At 45.7% G+C, this 19,522-nt stretch overlaps 1 protein-coding gene and 1 long non-coding RNA gene across 5 annotated transcripts in view; one reads left to right on the top strand and one right to left on the bottom strand.

Moving 5' to 3' along the window:
* The window catches only part of LOC121033455 (uncharacterized), a 21,500-nt gene extending 3,800 nt beyond the window's left edge, over positions 1–17,700 (top strand). For 2 of the 3 annotated variants that reach the window (XR_005791921.1, XR_005791919.1), the window contains exons 2-5: positions 8,030–8,209; positions 8,294–8,486; positions 12,623–12,763; positions 14,647–15,289. This is a non-coding gene — a long non-coding RNA (uncharacterized LOC121033455). Of the gene's footprint in view, positions 1–8,029; positions 8,210–8,293; positions 8,487–12,622; positions 12,764–14,646; positions 15,290–16,840 lie in introns of those variants that run through there. The other variant, XR_005791920.1, reaches the window with a different exon arrangement.
* The window catches only part of ITGA9 (integrin subunit alpha 9), a 343,812-nt gene continuing 333,990 nt past the window's right edge, over positions 9,701–19,522 (bottom strand). For both annotated transcript variants that reach the window (XM_040479772.1, XM_040479774.1), the window contains one exon: positions 9,701–9,979. In XM_040479772.1, the coding sequence (XP_040335706.1) occupies positions 9,842–9,979 (138 nt within the window). In that variant the 3' untranslated portion in view covers positions 9,701–9,841. The remainder of the gene's footprint in view (positions 9,980–19,522) is intronic.

Below are 19,522 nucleotides of genomic sequence, written 5' to 3'. Positions count from 1 at the left end.
GGGTGATGGGTATTGAGGAGGGCACCTGTGGGGATGAGCACTGGGTGATATATGGAAACCAATTTGACAATAAGTTTCATATATTAAAAAAATAAAAATAAAAAAATAAGTGTGGCTACATTTGTTCTTTCTTTTTTTTTTTTTTCAACGTTTATTTAATTTTGGGACAGAGAGAGACAGAGCATGAACGGGGGAGGGGCAGAGAGAGAGGGAGACACAGAATCGGAAACAGGTTCCAGGCTCTGAGCCATCAGCCCAGAGCCCGACGCGGGGCTCGAACTCCCGGACCGCGAGATCGTGACCTGGCTGAAGTCGGACGCTTAACCGACTGCGCCACCCAGGCGCCCCTACATTTGTTCTTTCAACAAACATTTATTGAACGCCCACTATGTGTTAGGTTCTGTTCTAGGCAGGCTCTCAGAGTTGTCTGAAATGAGGGTTAGGGAAATGGGCTGTCATGTTCCCACATGTCCAGTTAAAGCTATGGGCTGTCCCTGGGATTCAGGGGGCTTAAAGCCCCAGACACTTAGGGCTCTTGGGGAATGGAATCAAAACAGACGTAGTGACCTGAGGACAGGTACCAGCCATTGGAAGCCAAAGCACAAGTCCAAGAGAGAGAGATGCCCAGAAACAGTAAAAGGGATCTCAGGGGTCTGAACAGAGCACTGAAATGTTATCTGAGTCTCATTCCCCAAACTATTATAATGCAGTGTCCTTGTACCATATGCCCGATTTAATGTTTTTCTTTAAATTAACTTAATTTTTATCTAAATAGAAAATTAGTGGATAAGATTTAGGAAAAAAAAAAAAAAGGCAAATGGAAGATGTAGGAAGAACCGTGACTCAAAAGGGAGTGCTGCACAGAGTGCGGGGGCAGAGATTAGGGTACCAAGGGCAGTGGGACATGGCCCTAGAACTGGCAAGCCTGGCCCCATGAGGCCAAGGACAGGAGCAGGTAGGAAGATAGAGGGTGAGGTCAGCCTGGCCTGCAGACTCTGGTAGAGCTCTGGGGTGGAGCTCCAGTGTGGGGGAGGACAGTTGGACCAGAAGCTGGGGGATGGGGGCAAGAATGCTGGTGGGGGGGAGAAAGAGGCTGCCCTTGACAAAGGAACACAGTATGAAATGGGTGACTGGGAGGAGGCAGGGGAGGATGAGTGTCCCAGCTAGAGGGAACAGTAGCTCGATTTCAGGCTGAGCGGCCAGGGAGAGCATACCTGGGGGAAAGTTCACAGTGGTTGGGGTTGAAGGCTCTGGTGTGTAGGGCTCATGTCAAGCAGAGCCTTGTAACTCAGGAGAGGTATCAGGGATTTCTTTACTCTGAGGGCTGTGGGAATGACATATTCAGATATGTCTTTAGAAGGTTCCTACTGGGGCACCTGGGTGGCTCAGTCGGTTAAGCGTCTGACTTCAGCTCAGGTCATGATCTCGCAGTTCATGAGTTCGAGCCCCGCATCCAGCTCTGTGCTGACAGATCAGAGCCTGGAGCCTGCTTCCAATTCTGTGTCTCCCTCTCTCTCTGCCCCTCCCCTACTTGTACTCTGTCTCTCTCTCTCAAAAAGAAATAAAACATTTAAAAAATTAAAAAAAAAATCCTACTAACAGATTGGGTCAGAGGCAGTGCAAGAGGCAGGGAAAACCCACAGAAGATGTGTTAATCAAGAGAGGAGATGATGGGATGCTCTCTGGACTTGCCATTCCCAGCCTGGCTGGCCCTACTCTTTGCCTTTGAATCTCTGCTGTCTAGGCTCTGTGCTTTGTCAGCTTTCTGTCTTCTCTGTGGGCATCTCAATCTTGAGTTTTGTGTCTGTTACTTAGTTTCTATCTCAGTGTCAGCTTTTCTGGTCTTTCTTGGATTCTAGCTGCACATGCTGCTGGCTCAGGGCAGCAAGTCTCCTGCTGGGAAAGGAGTAGAAGAAGTGGGATCTGGGCAGAGATTCCTGGCGGTCAGTTAAGTGGATACAAACCTGAGTCTGCTCACAAGTGTCTCTGCCTAGATGTGGTTCCTTGGGACCTAGGACCTTGGGACCTAGATGTGGGTGGCAGTTCTCCCCTACAGTGGACCAGCCCAGAGTCTGATCAGCTCCAAAAAAGGCGTATTCTAGCTATGCAGGACAGGCTGCACTCACAGAGGTCGTTTATTTATTCTTCAGGTATGTTTTTGGATGCCTTCAGTGTGCCAGGCTTGGGCGAAAGGCAGTAGACATAGTGCCCTCAAGAGACTCATGGCCTGATGGAAGACGCAGAGGAAAATCAGGATGGCACAGAATAGAACTGATTTATTTTCCTGGTAGTCCAGGAGTCCCCACAGAGGATATGATGCTGGCAAAAGCATCTTCGAGCCCACAGTGTCCCAGTTAAGAGGACTTTTCCAACCACGGCGTCCACAGAGAAAGCTCCATCTGAGGAATAGTGGGACATCGTGACGGAGGAAGAGATTGGGGTTTTGAGAGCCAGGTTGAGTTTGGACTTCAACTTGTGGGTAATCTGGCACTATTGATACTTCTTGAGCAAGGAACAGGTAGCATTTAAGAAACTTGTTCAGATCTGTGAGTTGAAGTGGAAAACAATTCAAGCCAGGCTAAGCAACAACGAGGACTATATTGGCTTGTGTAACCAAACAAGGGTCACATGCCTGGGCTGCAGTGGTCTGGGAACAGCACCTCTGACTCAAGGATGTGGAGGCCCCAGGGGGAACTTACGAACTTCCTATGAGCTGGAGGATCCAGGTATAGTTAGGGAAGCCAGAGGGCTTCTTTATGCCCAAGACGCCCTGTCTTGTCTTTCCCATGCAGGTTGCCCAGGACATCATTCCTGAGGGCGCCCCAAAAGCTCATCTTTTTGTCCTTAACATCCATGCTGCTCCCACAACATCCTGATTCTTCTTTTCCAAGACTCCTGCTCCCTCATCACACATAGATTCCTCCAACCAAATGCCTATGTCCACTGACACCTGGCATCCTGGCCATCTTTGTCCTCTGCTGTCATCCCCAGGGATGCTTTCCATCTGTCCCCGTGTGGGACCTGTGCAAAGCATCCTTGCCATCTATAGACACTACTGCCAAGAATAAGGCCCCCAGATGAGCCAGTGGTCCAGCAGGTGCAGCCTGCCCCCTGGTGGCCCCCATGTTGTGAGGTCCTTTTCATGTGCCAATTGGATATGGAAGTTGGACTCACTGCCTGCCTGCTCCCTGATGAATAATGTAGGGCCCAAGGGCGGGCTGCTCCAGAATGTGCCACGTTGGCATATTGATTAATTAATTAATTTATTTATTTTAGAGAGAGCAAGAGAGCGTGTGAGATGGTGAGAGGGGCAGAGGGAGAGAGAGAGAATCTTAAGCAGTCTCCTCAGGTACCCAAGGCTTGATCCCATGACCCTGGGATCATGACCTGAGCCGAAATCAAGAGTTGGACACTCCACTTACTGAGCCCCCCAGGCACCCCTGGCATAGTTATTATTTTAAATAAAAGTTACCTGAAAGCCAGCCTGTGCGAGAAGGACACTCAGACCCTCTGTCCCCCCTGAAATCAGGAAAGAAATCTCCTGGGTGAAAGGTACCCTACCTGTACCAGGAGGTAAAGAGACATCCTTCTCACCAGAGATGGGAATTTTAGAGCTCAGAACAAGCCTTGTTACTTTTACTAAGTTACTACTCCGACCCAAAGTTTTTTCTTTGTCTGGTCAATTCCTCACAAATGTATTATCTCTTTGTCTAAAAAAGTATAAAGACCCTGCTTTGGTCCTTTCTTTGGGTCTCCATTTCGTTATGGGGCCTTCATCTACCCATAAGAAAACCTTGGTTTTTTTTTTTTTTCCCACCCGTTAATCTGTCTCGTGTCAATTTAATTTCTCGTGCAGCTGGAAGAACCTTGGGCCAGGGGAAAATCTCTCCCTTCTCTTCAGTACCGCAGCCAGAGTGGGCTCGCTCCTGTCCCCTGCCTCACCGAGCTGTCGTGGGCCGCACTCCTGTTCAGTTTCCCCCAGGGTATTAACAGAAAAGAGCTCAGGAACGTGAGGGGCCATGTGCTTGTCTAGGGCAGAGCGGGCAGGGGAAACTAGCATTGGGCCCCACTTGGCAGCCAGTCTTCTTGGTTAGAGGAATGAAGCGGCATTGGTGACGCTGGCCACAGGCGCTAAAGAATAGGCCAGCGAGCTGGGGTCCGGAACACTGAGAAGAGGACCCTAGGCAAAAAGTAGGTGGTTAGGAAGTGTTCGGGGAATTCGAAAACAAGACACGTCCTGGCCTGAGACAGACTCTCGGGCCTGTGAGGCTGAGTTGGTGCATCTTCAGGGCACCCAGAAATCCGAGAAGCCTTTGCGGAGGAGGACATCCTAGCCACTTTCCTTCTACTTCCCAAATCCCAGACCTGCCCTGCCCAGAGAACTGGGATAGGATAAGGGGACACGGCCCTGTGCTCACATCCTCCCTGGGAGTCCTGGGGGGAGGGAGGGCATGGTCCTACCCTGAAACTCGGTTACCAAGGAATAGCTATTAGAACAGGGTGGGTAAGGCAGCCCTGTGTCCCCTCAGCCCACCGAGGGGAGTGGCTTTGGTTCCTGAAGGGCCAGAGAGTCCCAGAGTCCCAGATTGATTTGGTGACTCTGGAGCCAATGAGCTCCTTGAAGTGGGACCCCACACTTTTAGCACCCCATGGATTGCCCCTTCAATGCTTCTCCTATGTCCCGAGGTACCAGGCATCACCTGCCCAGGCAAGTAGAGCCTGCTCTAGCCTAGCTGATGGCATCTGGCTTCTCTTACCCAGGCTACCCAGGCCCAGGCTTTGGCCCAGCCACAGGTCCCCCCTTGATTCCCTGACTTGTGTTTGCAGTGGCTGAGTTGGAGCCGAAGTAGACAAACCCAGACGTGCCCAAAGTCTGTGGCATGAGATATTTCACAGGCAGGTCTGGTCACAGACACACATTTGGCACACACAGGTACAAACTCATTTGTACACAGGCTCATATACGTGCTGGGACAGAGGGCACACACATGACAAGGTTGTCTCTGCCCAGGCTGCTTTCTTCCACCTTGGCATGCCTGTTTTTTTTTTTTTCTCTCTCTCCCTTGCCTCTGGTTCTCGAAGTCCAGCCCTGCCAAGCCTTACCGTGCCTCTTCAGTTCCCCTTGAACTGTTCAGTTCCCCTCCTACCTTCCTGGTTGTTTTGGCCTGTCCCTCCCGTACGTGATCACAAGTAAAACCAAGGAAACGTCTGCCATTTCTATTTTTCACACAAACTTCCCCAGAGGCCCGGGTGGAGAAGAGGGCTGGGCTTTCTGCTTTGGAACTGGGGGAGAGAATACAGCGTGAAAAAAAGATGTCAGTATGTTAGCCTGTCCTCTGACACAAACAGCCCCACCCCGAGCCACACACACCTTCGTTCCCCCAGCACACTCCCAGGTGCACCTGCTCCACCTTGTCCTTCTACGCAGCCGTCCCACATGCACCGCTGAAGCCCGTTCCCAGATGGGGCTCTCGACCCCAATGAACCACCGGTCCTGCTCTGCTGCCGAGGCGGCCATGGGAGGCACTCCCTGTGCTCCACACCTGAGTGCTAGGCTGGGGACCCTGTCTCCACTGAAGGAGGCCGCAGGCCAGGTTCCTCTCTCTGGGCCTTGCTTTTCAGGTAGATGATGGCCTGTTGGCCCAGAAAGAAAGAGTGCAGGCCAGAAGGGGATGCCTATCCTGGTCTGAGCTTGGAGATGAGACTGAGGAAGTAAAATTTCCAGACATTTTGGAACCATTACAACGATGTTTTAAATGTTCAAAGCAAATTTTTGAGAAATGAAGATACGAGTCACCTAGATTTGGCCAGACCTAGAGAATCCACAGACTTCCTTAACATTGTCTCTGTCTCTAAGTCCCTGGCGGCTCTTGGTGGGAGAGAAGGTGGGTGGGTGTCACCCATCCTGACTGTTTACCTTATGCCAAGCTCTGACTGGGTACCGTGTGTGCTCCTTTGGCTGCAAAGAATGGAGACACTCGTAGGGAAGGACAGGGGTGAGGGTCCCAGAGCAGGGGTCTCTGCCCCATCTAAAGCCTCATGGGAACCTAGCTTAGACTCTGGAGAAACCTACTGCCCGACGGCCCTCGGGGCTGACTGGGTCCCACTGCTGACCTCAGGAAACTGGGTCATTCAGGATCAGAAGCACTCCAGACCAGCCCTCTTGTCATTTGTCATGACTGTGACTCAGCCAAATCTTCCATCCCTGCTTCTCTTTGGGTCTAATCACCTGTCTTCCTGTTAGCAACTTACTAATGCTCTCAAGTCCCATTTTCAATTCTGGGGAGAGAGAGAGAGAGAGAGAGAGAGAGAGCAAGAGAGAGAGAGAGTCTGTTTAGTTCAGCTCATTACCATTGTTCAAGTTAGGTTGTGTAAAATTTTACTACCAAGCTTAGTGACTTAAAAAAAATTTATACTGCGTATGATCTGCAATTTGGGCAGGGCTTGATAGAGATAGCTCACCTCTGCCTTACATGGTGCCATCTGGACAGCTTGAAGGCTGAGGCTGGGGCCGTCAGAAGGCTCACTTTCTCACGTCACAGTTGACGCTGGCTGAGACTTTTACGCTACTGGAAAATCTAATGGTTGTATTACTCATGCCTTTCACTTGCTGTACTCTGACGTTTCGACATCTTGGGATCTTGCTGACTCTGGCTGGACTGCGCCTCCCAGGGCTAGCTCATTCCTAGAGATGGCGAGTAACTCACCTGTGCGCACATCTTTCCCATGCAAACCAACCAATCCAGAGCTCATCTCCCCGCCCCAACCACTCCCTCATGAAGCTGTTACACTCCAGGCCAGTTTTCCCTTTCCCTAATCACCTCAGGGCCAAGTGCATCCCAGAGCCCACGGACGCTATTCAAACTAGCCAATCCTTAACCGGCTGAGGCTGTCTCACTTGTACCTTTCCATGGAAACCACAATAAAGTCTCTTGTCACAGCTTTCCTTTCTCTTAGTCTGCTTCCTGACCAACCCTGGCTCTTCCTTTTGAGTCCCCACCCCATGGCATGGTATACCCCCTTCTCTTGGGAACTATGAGTGTAACGAATTGTCTTTTCAATGGCAGTCACCCTCTGAACCGTTGGCCTCACCATATGTGAATGATAACAAAACCCATATTTTAAACCAATGGTCTCTCAGGTGGTGTGGGCTTCCTCACATCCTGGTAGCCGACCTGCCAGAGTGAGTGCCCTCTGAGAGAGAGCCCAGTTGGGTAGCCATATCACATTTCATGACCTAGTCTCAGAAGATACCCGGTATGGCTTCTGTTGCTTTCTGCTCGCCAAGGAAGCCGCAAAGTCCCGTCTAGGTTCAGGGGGAGGAGAAATAGACCCCACCTCTTGGCGGGGCATGGCAAGGTGACGGACACGTGAACAGAAATGTGGCGGCAAGCGTTGGCAAGTACAGTCTGCCAAATCATCCTCTCTGGGCAGGAGTCTTCGCGCCAGGCCACCTCTTAGGTCACCGGCCAGTCACTGGTTAGGCTGCTCATAGGTCAGATGTCCAGTCCCATTTCAGTATTGTCCTACCTGAGCAAGAGGAGCCCTCGCCCTGGGCCTGGCACTGTGGAGTGCACTATCCATGCCCTCGCCCCAGGCTTCCTTTCTTCAGGGGAGGAGGAATTTGCAGGACCACAGGGCATGTGACTACCTACAATCTGTGTACCCACCAGCCCTGTTTTAGAACATACTCAGAGCACCCACAACCCTGGAATTTCCGACCCAAACAGCTCTCAACCCACCGCTAAGATCAGTAGGCATGTCTTCCCTGGATCTGTTTCTTGAGGGCTGACCTCACCATTGGTGAGGAATGGCCAAAGGGCGGCTGTTTGCAAACATGGGGGAGGGGGGGGTAAGAGTACAGCTGGAATGGACAGATAGAGGAGAGTCCCCATGCACGGCCATGGTGCCTCACGTGTCGGGGGGAGGAGGAAGGCAGGCTGTGGACCAGGGGCTTGGGGGCTTGGGGATGCCCCCATGCAGAACGTCAAGGAATCTGATCACTTAAAAACTTAACTTGGTCTTCCAGCCTTGCGTTCCTTTGCAGTTCCCTGGAATGAATTGGACGGAGTGAAGCATGCGGAATCTGTGTTCTCTTTCCCCACAGATGTCAGAATTGGGTCTTCCCTTGTCCAGCTGGCTCTTGAGGAGTGGTGGCATTTCCTGGGGTGTAGAAGAGTGCCTGAAGGGGAGCCCACGGTGGCTGTAGGTGTGTCAAGCACAAGGGACTCTGTCTTCACCAACGCTCACAACCTCTCTGTGAGATGGAGAAATTAATAATGGCTTGTTACAGGCAGGACATGGGACCAGAGAGGCCAAGAGGCTCGCCCAGTCACACAGCCAGAGAGGAGTTGAGATGGCAATGGTTTCCCTCATGTCTGGGCTTCCTTCGGTCCAGGAAGCAGCTGCTTGAGATTACAGGGCAAGGCATTACCAGAAGAGTTTGCAGACCTGGATCCCGTGCCTAAAACAGTATGGCTCAGAAGGTGAGTGCACTTGATTTATTTGAGGAAGAAATGGCATCGACAGAAATCTAGGAAAGGGTTCGGGGATAAACATAATAGTTAATAAAGCCTCCTCAACCTGAGTGGAGACACATTCATCTGGGACAAGTAGCACATGATCAGGGACTGAAATGGGCACTTTTTCCTACATTCTGATTAACGAGGCCTGAGACCCAGAACCTGCTAGATGGGTGTTCGCTAGGTAATGGAGACATGTTCTCAGCTCACAACTGCAGACTGCCTATCTGTGGAATATTCCAGGAGAAATATGAGGAGATGGAGGTAAGCGGCAAGAGAGTATGACATAGCCCTAAAGTTGTGTCCTATCTATTGTGTCTCTCCTTTGCATATGCTATTCCCTCTGCCAAGAATGTTGTTCCTGCTCTGCTCCTTGAGTAACACTTCCCTGCCTCCCAAGGCCCAGATATCAGGGGACCTCCTTTTCGGAGTTTAGTATTCCTGGTATGTGCTCCCTTGGCCTTTGGACTGATTAATCTGGAAACAGCAATTGCAGGGTGAGAAGGGAGAGGTGGCACGAATGTCCCCTGAATCGGTCTGCAAACTGATTTAACACATCCTGGCTCTAGCAGATTCGGCTGCACCCTCAGATGAGACCGTCCCATATGCTGCATGGGGCCCCTGCTTCTCACCTGGTTTCTCCTTTCTACCCAGAAAAGCTTGATATGCCAAGACCATTTCCCTTTCCAGTACTGAAACACATTTTTCTTCTTTCCTAACTTCATTCAACTTTAAAGTCTCTTTTTGCCTTTTGGTTATATATATTTTCTTTTTTTAGTGTTTGTTTTATTTTTGAAAGAGAGACAGAGTGTGAGCGGGGGTCGGGGAGGGGCAGAGAGAGAGAGGGAGACACAGAATCCAAAGCAGGCTCCAGGCTCCGAGCTCTGAGCTCCAAGCTGTCAGCACAGAGCCCGACAGGGGCTCGAATTCACGAACCGTGAGATGGTGACCTGAGCTGAAGTCGGACGCTTAACCGACTGACCCACCCAGGCGCTCCTACAAACTTATTTTCTTCAACGGTGAGGTCCTGATAGATCACGAGGCACCGCTCTAATGGCTAAGACCAGAAACCAGGAAGCAAGGTTGCTTGCACCTCTCCAAAGGCAGTGCAGGACTTCCACAGGGCAAGACTGTCTGAACCTCAACCGCTTTTCCTCGTTTCTGAGAACAGAGGCTGATTCAGATATACACTGCTTTATTACTTATTATTACATAAGAGCCATCTCTGCAGCCTTCTTGTTGGTGCTAAGTCGGTTTAAAAGTTCCAGATGCAGGAAAAGCCTTCTCCAGCCCTAGCACTGGCTGTTGTCAGCAGGACCTCACTCAAAATCATGTAAATATCCAAGCCAGAGAATGCCCACTGGCAGCGCAGGCGTCCATGCTGGAGGCAAACCTGGTTGGTTGTTGTTTCCACTGTTGTTTGGTTTTGCTTGTACAGGGAAGACTCTCACAATGGATTAAAAAGAATAATAATTATAGGCTTAAAGAAACATTGCAAAAATAAAGAATTCCTGTTGTACCCTTCAACTAGATTCCCCAAATGTTTGCTTTTTATCCCCCCATATTATTATCATTTGAACCACGTGAGAATTAGTTGCAGACTTACCCCTAAACACTTCGGTGAATATCTCCTAAAAAAACAAGCACAGTCTCTTACATAACCATGTACCATTCCCAAAGCAGAAAATCAACATTGACACAGTATTATTATCTGATCTGTAGGCCTTCCTCACCTTTTACCAGTTGACCTGTTCCGCCATTTATAGCAAAAGAGAACATTTATTTTTTCTGGTCCAGGAGCCACTCTAGGATCATGTTGTCATGTTTCTATTATTTCCTTTAATCTGGAACAGTTCCCTGGTCTTTCTTTGTCTTTCATGATTTTGTCAGTTTTGTGGAGTACAGGCCAGTTATTTTGTGGAAAATCCCTTACTAGGGGTTTGCCTGTTGTTTCCTGATGATCAGATGTGGGCTATGCATTTTTGGCAGGAACACTCCAGAAGTATCGTTTCCTTACCGGTGTGTCATGTGAGGGGGCCCACCATGTTGCTTTGTGGCATTGGTATCATTCACTTCGATCTCTCGGTTAGGACAGCATGCCTAGGGGTTTGTCCGCTGCAAATTTTTTCCCTTTGTATTTTCCCCTTTCTAAATAAAAAGCATTTTGTGGGGAGGTACTTTGAGATCATGTAAATATCCACATTCCCGCCAAATATTTACCCTCTGTTTCTATCATCTGTTGATTTTTGCCTGAATCAGTTACTGCCATCCGATTTTCCTGGTTTGGGAAAAGTGGGAATTAGTTTAAGTTAGCTTTTGTGTGTGTTTGACATCTTCCCATTATTCTTTGGGCCCTTCTTTAATTTCTTTTCTGTCTTTTTTTTTTTTTTAATGTTTATTTTTCAGAGACAGAGAAAGAGCACGCTTGGGGGAGGGGCAGAGAGAGAGGGAGGCACAGAACCCAAAGCAGGCACCAGGCTCCGAGCTGTCAGCACAGAGCCCGATGTGAGGCTCGGACCAACGAACCGTGAGATCATGACCTGAGCTGAAGTCAAACGCTTAACCCACTGAGCCACCCAGGCACCCCTCATTTATACCTTTCTTTTTCACTTGATGTAGAGGCAAATAACTCCATTTCAGTTTACAGAGATCTTCCTCGTATCTTTCTTTTTTTTAGCTGCACTGCATAGGAGTATCTTAAGGATACATTCCTGAATAACTGTGTAAAAGGGTAAACGCACATATAGTTTTGTCAGGAATTGCCAATTTCCTCCCAGGAAGGTTGTCTCAATTTGCATTTCCACCAGCAACGTATGAAAGTGCCTCTTTCCCCACAGCCACAACAATAGAATGTGTTGTCGTATTTCAAATTTTTGCCAGCCTGCTGGGAGAAAAATGATATCACAGCATAGTTTAAATTTGTATTTCTCTTATAATGTGAGCTGAACATATTTTCATATGTTTAAGGCCCATTTAAATATCTCTATATATTTTAGTGAACTGTCTATTCATGTCTTTTGCCCATTTTTTTCCCTATATATTTTGTTAAATCTCACCTCCTCCATGTTTTAGAGCTCTTTCTATATTAAGGATATTGGCCCTTATCTGCAACATAGATTGCAAATATTTTCTCCCGTTTTATCATTTGACTTTGCTTATGGTGTTTTTTTGCCAAGAGGAAATTTTTTAGTTTTATGTGGTCAAATTTATCAATCTGTTCTTTATTGCCACCAGATTTTGAGGCATAGTTAGAAAGCCTTTCCCTACACCTAGATTATGCAAGAATCCATCCATATTTTCTTCTAGTACTTGTGTGGTTTCATCTTTTACGATTAGATCTCTGATCCATTTGGAGTTTATTCTCCTGTGGGGTGTGAGATAAAGATCTAGTTTTTCCTTTGTTCCATGGCTACCCTGTGGTCCCAATGCCATCTATTAAAAGGTCGATCTTTGCCCTAGTGACTTGAAATCTCAGCTTTATTGTATAAAAATTTTCCATGTGTATTCAGGTTGATTTTTTAGGCTTTTAATTCTGTTCTTCCGGACACTCTATTCATGCACCAATATCACACTGTTTTAATTACAAGGCTCTAAAGTATGTTATAATGTCCAGTAAGGCTAGTCCCTGAGCCCTTATTAAAGTTTTTTTTTTTTCCTGAAGTATTTTTCTAGATATTCATTCTTCCATATAAATTTTAGTATCGACTTGTGTAGCAACACTAAAAAATGATTTGTCCCCAAAATGTTCCTAAATTTTGAATTAGTTCCCAGTGTTTAAAATGGGGGAAAATATATGGACTTCTGGTTTCTCTTGAAAACTGGGATGGTTTATCAGCATGGGCCTTCTCTTTGCACACCACCTAATGGTGTAGAGCAGAGCTGTAGCTGCGGCCTTCACAAAGGCCTGCGGTCCCCGGGGCTACACAGGGCCCACCCCTCCCTCTGACCTCTCACCTATGACCTTCACACATAGAAGTTCCTTGTGTGGCCCGTGAGTTGGTGACACAGGCTTTAAATGACCACGAATGTTATATTCCATGACTGCCTTTGTCATCTGTTTCTCTGTGTGACAATTTTTTTGTTCACCGTTACATTTCCAGGGCCTAAGAAGAGAGCTTGGGGCATTGCTGGCACTTGGCAAATATTTGTTCAATGAATGGATTTTTACAGATGGGAAACAAGAAATGACCAAAATGTGTTCTCTCTTCAGGAGACCACTGAAAACCAGCACATATGGGTGGGTAAGTTGGCACAACCCTTACTGAGGGCAATTTGGCGATATTTCTCAAAATTACAAATGTCCAGATCAGTAGTGCTCACACTTTTACTTATTTCATTTTATTTTACTTATTTTATTTTGTTTTATTTATTTTATGTTAGAGAGAGAGCACGAGTAGGGAAGGAGCAGAGGGAGAGAGAGAATCTTAAGCAGGCTCCGTGCCCAGCACGGAGTTCGACATGGGGCTCGGTCTCACAATGGAGAGTTCATGACCTGAGACGAAATCAAGGGCTGGACCCTTAACTGACTGAGCCACCCAGGCACACTTCACGGTTTTACTTCTGACATTTGCCTCGCATGTGTTTGCACATATGCAACATGATGACATAAAGGGTTATTATAATTTGAAGAAATTACATTTTCTTCAAAGGGGGGCTGATTACATAAATTATGGCTTATGTATACATTAAAACAATGGAACACCATACAGGTAATGAAAAGAATAAGAATACTTTCTACAAGGGGTGCCTGGGTGGCTCAGTCGGTTGAGCGTACGACTTCGGCTCGGGTCATGTTCTCACTGTTCGTGAGTCCGAGCCCCGCGTCGGGCTCTGTACTGACAGTTCGGAGCCTGGTGCCTGCTTCGGATCCTGTGTCTCCCTCTCTCTCTGCCCCTCCCCTGCTCATGCTCTGTCTCTCTCTGTCTCAAAAATAAATAAAGACATTTTAAAAAATTAAAAAAAAAAAAAAAGAATACTTTCTACCGAGAGGGGAGAATAGGTATAGCAGGCTGCCTTTTGTTTATAAAGGGAAAAAGCAAAGGTCCATATTTATACCTGCTTGTAAGTATGTAAGGAAAATCTGAGTGCACTCAGAAGGAATAAACAATATGGTGGGTCAGGGGGTAGAGGAAGTATGGTAAAGAAAAGGAGCAACTCCTCTCTCCTTCCATGACCCTGAGGAGTAGGTTTTAAACCAAGTACTTCTATATGCATACATAATGTATGCACACACACACACACACACACACACACACACACGTGTGTGAAAACAGCTATTAAACTAAAAAGATAGCAGAGGAAGTCATCAGACCCCTGGAGACCACAACTATTCCGTCAGGACTCTCTGTAGGGACAGCCATGCGATGGGGCCACTCACCGGAATTTCATCCACTCTTGCTAAAAGATGATATATTGCACATGTTAATTCAATTTGGGCAGAAAAGGCAATGAGATATGTTTCCGGTCCCACTATCATGCATCCAGAAACTCCCAGAGAGCACTTTACAAATTGACAGTCAATAAACCATTTCACCCAGTGGAGAAACAGAGCAAAACCCAAGATGGAATGCTGATATTCATGCCACAGAGGACGCTCCTCCCCCAAATACTCCATGATAAAAGAGTGAAATATTATAGCTAGTGAACTTAGGAATTTAGCAAAGAAAGAATTTATGGAGTAACTATAGTTCTAGAATGATCGAAGTCTGTATCTTCTAAAATATTAAAATGTAAATTCGGGAAATCTGCAGAGAATAACACAGACCTTATATATTATATAGGGTTTGGCACATGGCATATGATCAATGTGAAGTGAATCAAAAAAAAAAAAAGGAAATGTATTAAGCTGAGTGCTATTACTCAAATAAATTAAATTAAATAGATGAATCTGTATCTCTCATAGCATTTATCAAAATATTTTAAATTGGGGAGCCCAGAGAATAATTAGAACTAATACTGTGGCAGATAATATTTTTGATGTATGTATGTCTCAATAACTTGCCTTTTGCCCCTTTTTGATTTATAGTTTAATTTTTTTTCTGGGAGTGCCAGCTTCTTTGGAGTTATTAGCTTCTTTTAAAAATAATTCTCAAATAGCAAGCTATTCTGTCTCCCATCCTTGTAGGCATCAAACAACAAGCAAATTTTAACATTCTCGGTGGGCAAAATACTGGTGTTTTGCATCAGTGTGCTACAGCTCAAGGTCATGTATTCAAAGTAGAAGAATATTAACTTTCAAAAAACTTTAGCACAAACCACCTGGGAATAATGATACTTGTGTGCAATGAAAAGAAGTTTTAGCACATGCGCACAGACCCGGAAAAGAATCTCCATGAAACAATGTAAGGTGTTTAGAATCAGATTATGCCTCTGATACTTTTCTAAGACAGGTTTCCAATGATTTTCCTAGTAACTGAGATGACATTATAGAGAAAATGTTGCCAAGAGCCACCCATTGACTTGGTTGTGGCATTTCCTCCATTGTTACAAAGGTGAAGAGTGAATCTCCGCCATGCTATAGCTTTGCAGGAGGAGTGGGGGAAATACGTTACAAAACCGCACAGAGAATGGCCCCACTTCAGTAAGGATCGAGTTCCCCGCGTCATCCTAATTTTCCCTTTCTCTACTGTCCGGCAACTTGAAATGAATGCCTGTGTTAAAAATTGCCTTTATATTAACATTAACAACTCAGGCAACAACAGATGTTGGCGAGGATGCGGAGAAAGAGGATGTCTTTTGCACTGCTGGTGGGAATGCAAACTCGTGCAGACACTCTGGAAAACAGTACGGATGTTCCTCAAAAAACTAAAAATAGAACTACCCTAAGACCCAGCAGTTGCACTACTAGGTATTTATCCAAGGGATCCAGGTGTGCTGTTTCGAAGGGACACATGCACCCCGGTGTTTATAGCAGCACTATCCACAATAGCCAAAGTGTGGAAAGAGCCCAAATGTCCATCGATGGATGAACAGATAAAGAAGATGTGGTATATATATACAATAGAGCATTACTCAGCGATCAGAATGAAATCTTGCCATTTGCAACTATGTGGATGGAACTGGAGGGTATTATATGCTAAGTGAAATTAGTCAGAGGAAGACAAATATCATGACTTCACTCAAATGAGGACTTTCGGAGACAAAACAGATGAACATAAGGGAGGGGAAGCAAAAATAATATAAAAACGGAGGGGGACAAAACCTAAGAGACTCTTAAATACAGAGAACAAACAGAGGGTTGCTGGGGAATTGTGGAGGGGGAGGGGCTAAATGGGCATTAAGGAATCTACTCCTGAAATCATTGTTGCACTATATGCTAACTAACTTGGATGTAAATTTAAAAAAATAAAATTAATATGCAAAAAAATTGCCTTTATAAGTTTACGGTTGAAGGGTTTTTTTTGTTCTTTTAAAAGCTGCTTGATTTCTTTTCCCATTATTCCCACTAATTGCATAACTTAATTTCTTTTTTCATGTTGCCCCTCAGCATTACTTTACTGACGTTTTAGGACGTTAAATGTTCTGCTACCATAAATACCAAAAATATCCTCAAGTCTCTGAAGCAGTCGTGAGAAAGGCAGTCCTGACTTGTCCTGACCAGCAGGGGGCCAGCCGGGAGCCAGATTATTTGATTTTCACCCAGTTAATTCAGCCTTTTGAGGGTGAGCTGGGCCTCAAAAAAGCTTCCCTGGAAGCTTCCAAATAGGCAGAAGCTTCCTTCCAGCCACCTGCTAGCAGTGTGCCTGCTTCCCGTGCCTCACTACAAACCTGTATCTCTTGGCTCCTCCTGTCTGGACACTGGGCTCTGCACAGGTTCCTGAATAATCTAAGTTTGCACCTGCCACTGGACCTTTGCACATGCCGTTCCCTCTGCCTGGAATGCTTTCCCCTCCTTTTCCACCTGGTTATTTCTCCTTCTCAATCATTTCTTCCTTAGGGAAGGCTTCTCTGCTACCAGAACAGGAAAACCCTTTTGTTTTATGTTATGAGTAACACCCTTTTTTGATATGATTATCTGTATGATCATCTATATGGTTATTGTGAGTAACCATAGTTATACAGCCTTCTCGTAGTTTGCCAAGGGGTGGGGTGTTAGCCTGGGAGACCCCGAGACCTATTTCTATACCCAAACTCACAAGAAACTTCTAGGCTGGTACTGTATGTTTTACAGTGGGAGCTGTGACAATCGGTAGTTTCTTCAGCGACCATGAAAGTGGGGAGCAGGGGTTGAGGCTGGATGCATCTGTTCCCCTTTTCTGTTCAACTTTGGTTTTCCCTGAAGTTAAGAATTGTCTCTCTTAATTTTCCCTTTTACTTAGTTTTCTCTGTACTGCTCACGAATTCATCCCCGAACTTTGCTCAGCCTGTTTATATCTCCCTTCCCGACAACCAAACACGTTAGGTGTCCTTCGGCACTGATTTCTTGAGGAAGCCACATCTCCAGAGCCTCCTGACTTGTTCAGTGTGGCTGGCCTCACTCTGTCGTCCACTGCTGGTGGGAATGCAGAACACTTGGGAAGAGTTCGGCAGTTCCCTACAAAATTGTACACACCCTTACCATACGATCCTGCAATTGCGCTCTGGGGCATTTCCTCAAATGAGCTGAAAACTTAAGTCCACGCAAACACCTGCACCCAGATGTCTGAGCAACTCTATTCAAAACGGCTACAACTTGCGAGCAACCGAGATGTCTTTCGGTAGATGAATGCATATATAAACTGTGCTGCATCCAGAACAATGAAATATTATTCAGTGCTAAAAGCAAATGAGCTACCGAGCCATGAAAAGATGTGGAGGAAACATCAATGCTTTTCACCAAGTGAGAGAAGCCAGCCTGAAAAGACCACATCCTGTATGCTTCCAGCCATGTGACATTCTGGAAAAGGCAAAGCTCGAAAACTTTCAGGAAAAAAAAAAAAAAAAAAAGCAGAAGGAAATATCCACAACCTCAGGAGAGGTGAAGAGTCCTTAGACTATGACACCAAAAACATGATCCATAAAGGAAATAATAAATGGATAAATTACAGACTGGGAGAAAATATTTCCAAACCACATATGTAACAAAGGACTACTATCTAAAATGTATAAAGAACTGTCCAAACTCTGCAGCAACATGTGACACAGTCCAATTCAAAAATGGGCAAAAGAGGGGCGCCTGGGTGGTTCAGTCGGGTGGGTGCCTGACTTCGACTCAGGTCACGATCTCATGGTTCATGAGTTCGAGCCCCGCGTCGGGCTCCGTGCTGACGGCTCAGAGCCTGGAGCCCGCTTCGGATTCTGTGACTCCCTCTCTCTCTGTCCCTCCTCTGCTCATGCTCATGCTCTGTCTCTCAAAAATGAATAAACGTTAAAAAAAAAAAAAAAAGTTCAAACATTTTTGTTTCTCTGATCCTGGTCAGGTAAGTCATCCCCGATCGGCACAATGTTTGCCAAAGTCAAATTTGTCTACACAGTGTCAACAGAGTATTTGCAAACACCAGCTAACAGACTGTTTTCCACTTCAGCCTTTGGAAACTATTGCAGTTTTTGGAATATCTCAGTTTTCTCTGAGATATGGGTAGAGCTTGGTCCAGTAAAATAAATAAATAAATAAATAAATAAATAAATAAATACATACATACATACATACATAAATACATAAATAAATAAATACATAAATAAAATAAAAGCCTACTGAAACCATATAATGTGTCTATAGGCTAGTACCAGAAAACAAGTGTTACCACTGTGGAAAGTAACCACCAAATGTGAAATTGGGAATCTCCCTTCTCCCACTCTCCCCACATGGCTGAAGGTTTTCCACACATGGACATTTGTATGGGAGACACATATGTGAAGTGAGTATTTCTTCAGAGGAAAGAAAAAGGAACAGTTTCTGTGAATAGAAACAAATCTGCCTAGAATGTACAAGTGGAAAGAGAGAAGAAGGCTATGCATGCTATGATTCCATTTATAAAACATCTTCTAGAAGATGTGGAGACAGATTAATGGTTGTCAGGGGTAAGGGACGGCTGGGGAGGGGTAGCATGAAGAGTCCTTTTGCGGTGATTCATCTTCGCAAAACATTTTTAATTGAGTTAAAATTGACATATAACATTATATCAGTTTCAGGCGTACAAAATAATGTGGTGATTAATCTTGATTGTGGTAGTGGTTATGTGTGTCTCTATGGCTGATCAAATTGCTGAAAGCTGCAGATCTCACACACACACACACACACACACACACACACGTGCATGTAGATAAAAAGGGATGAAATCCAAATATGATCTGTAGATCGTATCAGCATACATTTCTCTTTTTTGATATTGTATGTATTATAGTTATGCTAGATGTTACCACTGGGGAAAGCTGGGTGAAGGGCACACAGGACTTCTTTGTACTATTTTTCAACTGCCTGAGTCTATCATTATCTCCCCCAAAAGTTAAAAAAAAAAAAACAACCCCAATGACTTGACAAAATAATTGAAGCAAACACGACACCATGGTGGTAGATGTCCAGGCATTTGTTGTAATCATGGTTGCACTTTCCTGAAATATTTCCCAGAATTAAGACAAATGGCATAGGGAAGATATTTCTTTTTTTCTTTTGTAGCAGTGGATTAAAAAATACCAACGAGTTGCCCACAACCTTCTTATGAGTCAACAGGATGGCAATGCTGCAAATTAAACGTGGAAAAATTCTAGTTACTGAATTTAGTTCCATACTGGCAACTCAGAGCAAGGAGGAAAAGTTGAGGGGTGGCTTCGTTACAGGGTGGCAGTTTCTTCTATGTCAGAGATGGTGCAGGATGTGGAAACTGTCATAAAAATAGTCTTAGGAACTGGAGATTTCTTTATGCAGGAAAGAGACATTTTGTAGGTTATACAGCAGCTCTTTTCATATGCTTTGAGTGCTGTCATGGAGACAAAATAGAACTTTTTTTTTTTTTTAAGGGAGGCTTAGGACAGATGGTGGGGAGGGTTGGGGACACAGTGGGAAGAACAGACAAATAGACCAA

The sequence above is a fragment of the Herpailurus yagouaroundi genome, unplaced genomic scaffold (assembly GCF_014898765.1).
Source record: "Herpailurus yagouaroundi ecotype Mexico unplaced genomic scaffold, PumYag 159, whole genome shotgun sequence".
Taxonomy (NCBI): Eukaryota; Metazoa; Chordata; class Mammalia; order Carnivora; family Felidae; genus Herpailurus; species Herpailurus yagouaroundi.
Note: the sequence above shows the minus strand (reverse complement) of the source record. Positions and strands in the feature narration are given on the sequence as shown.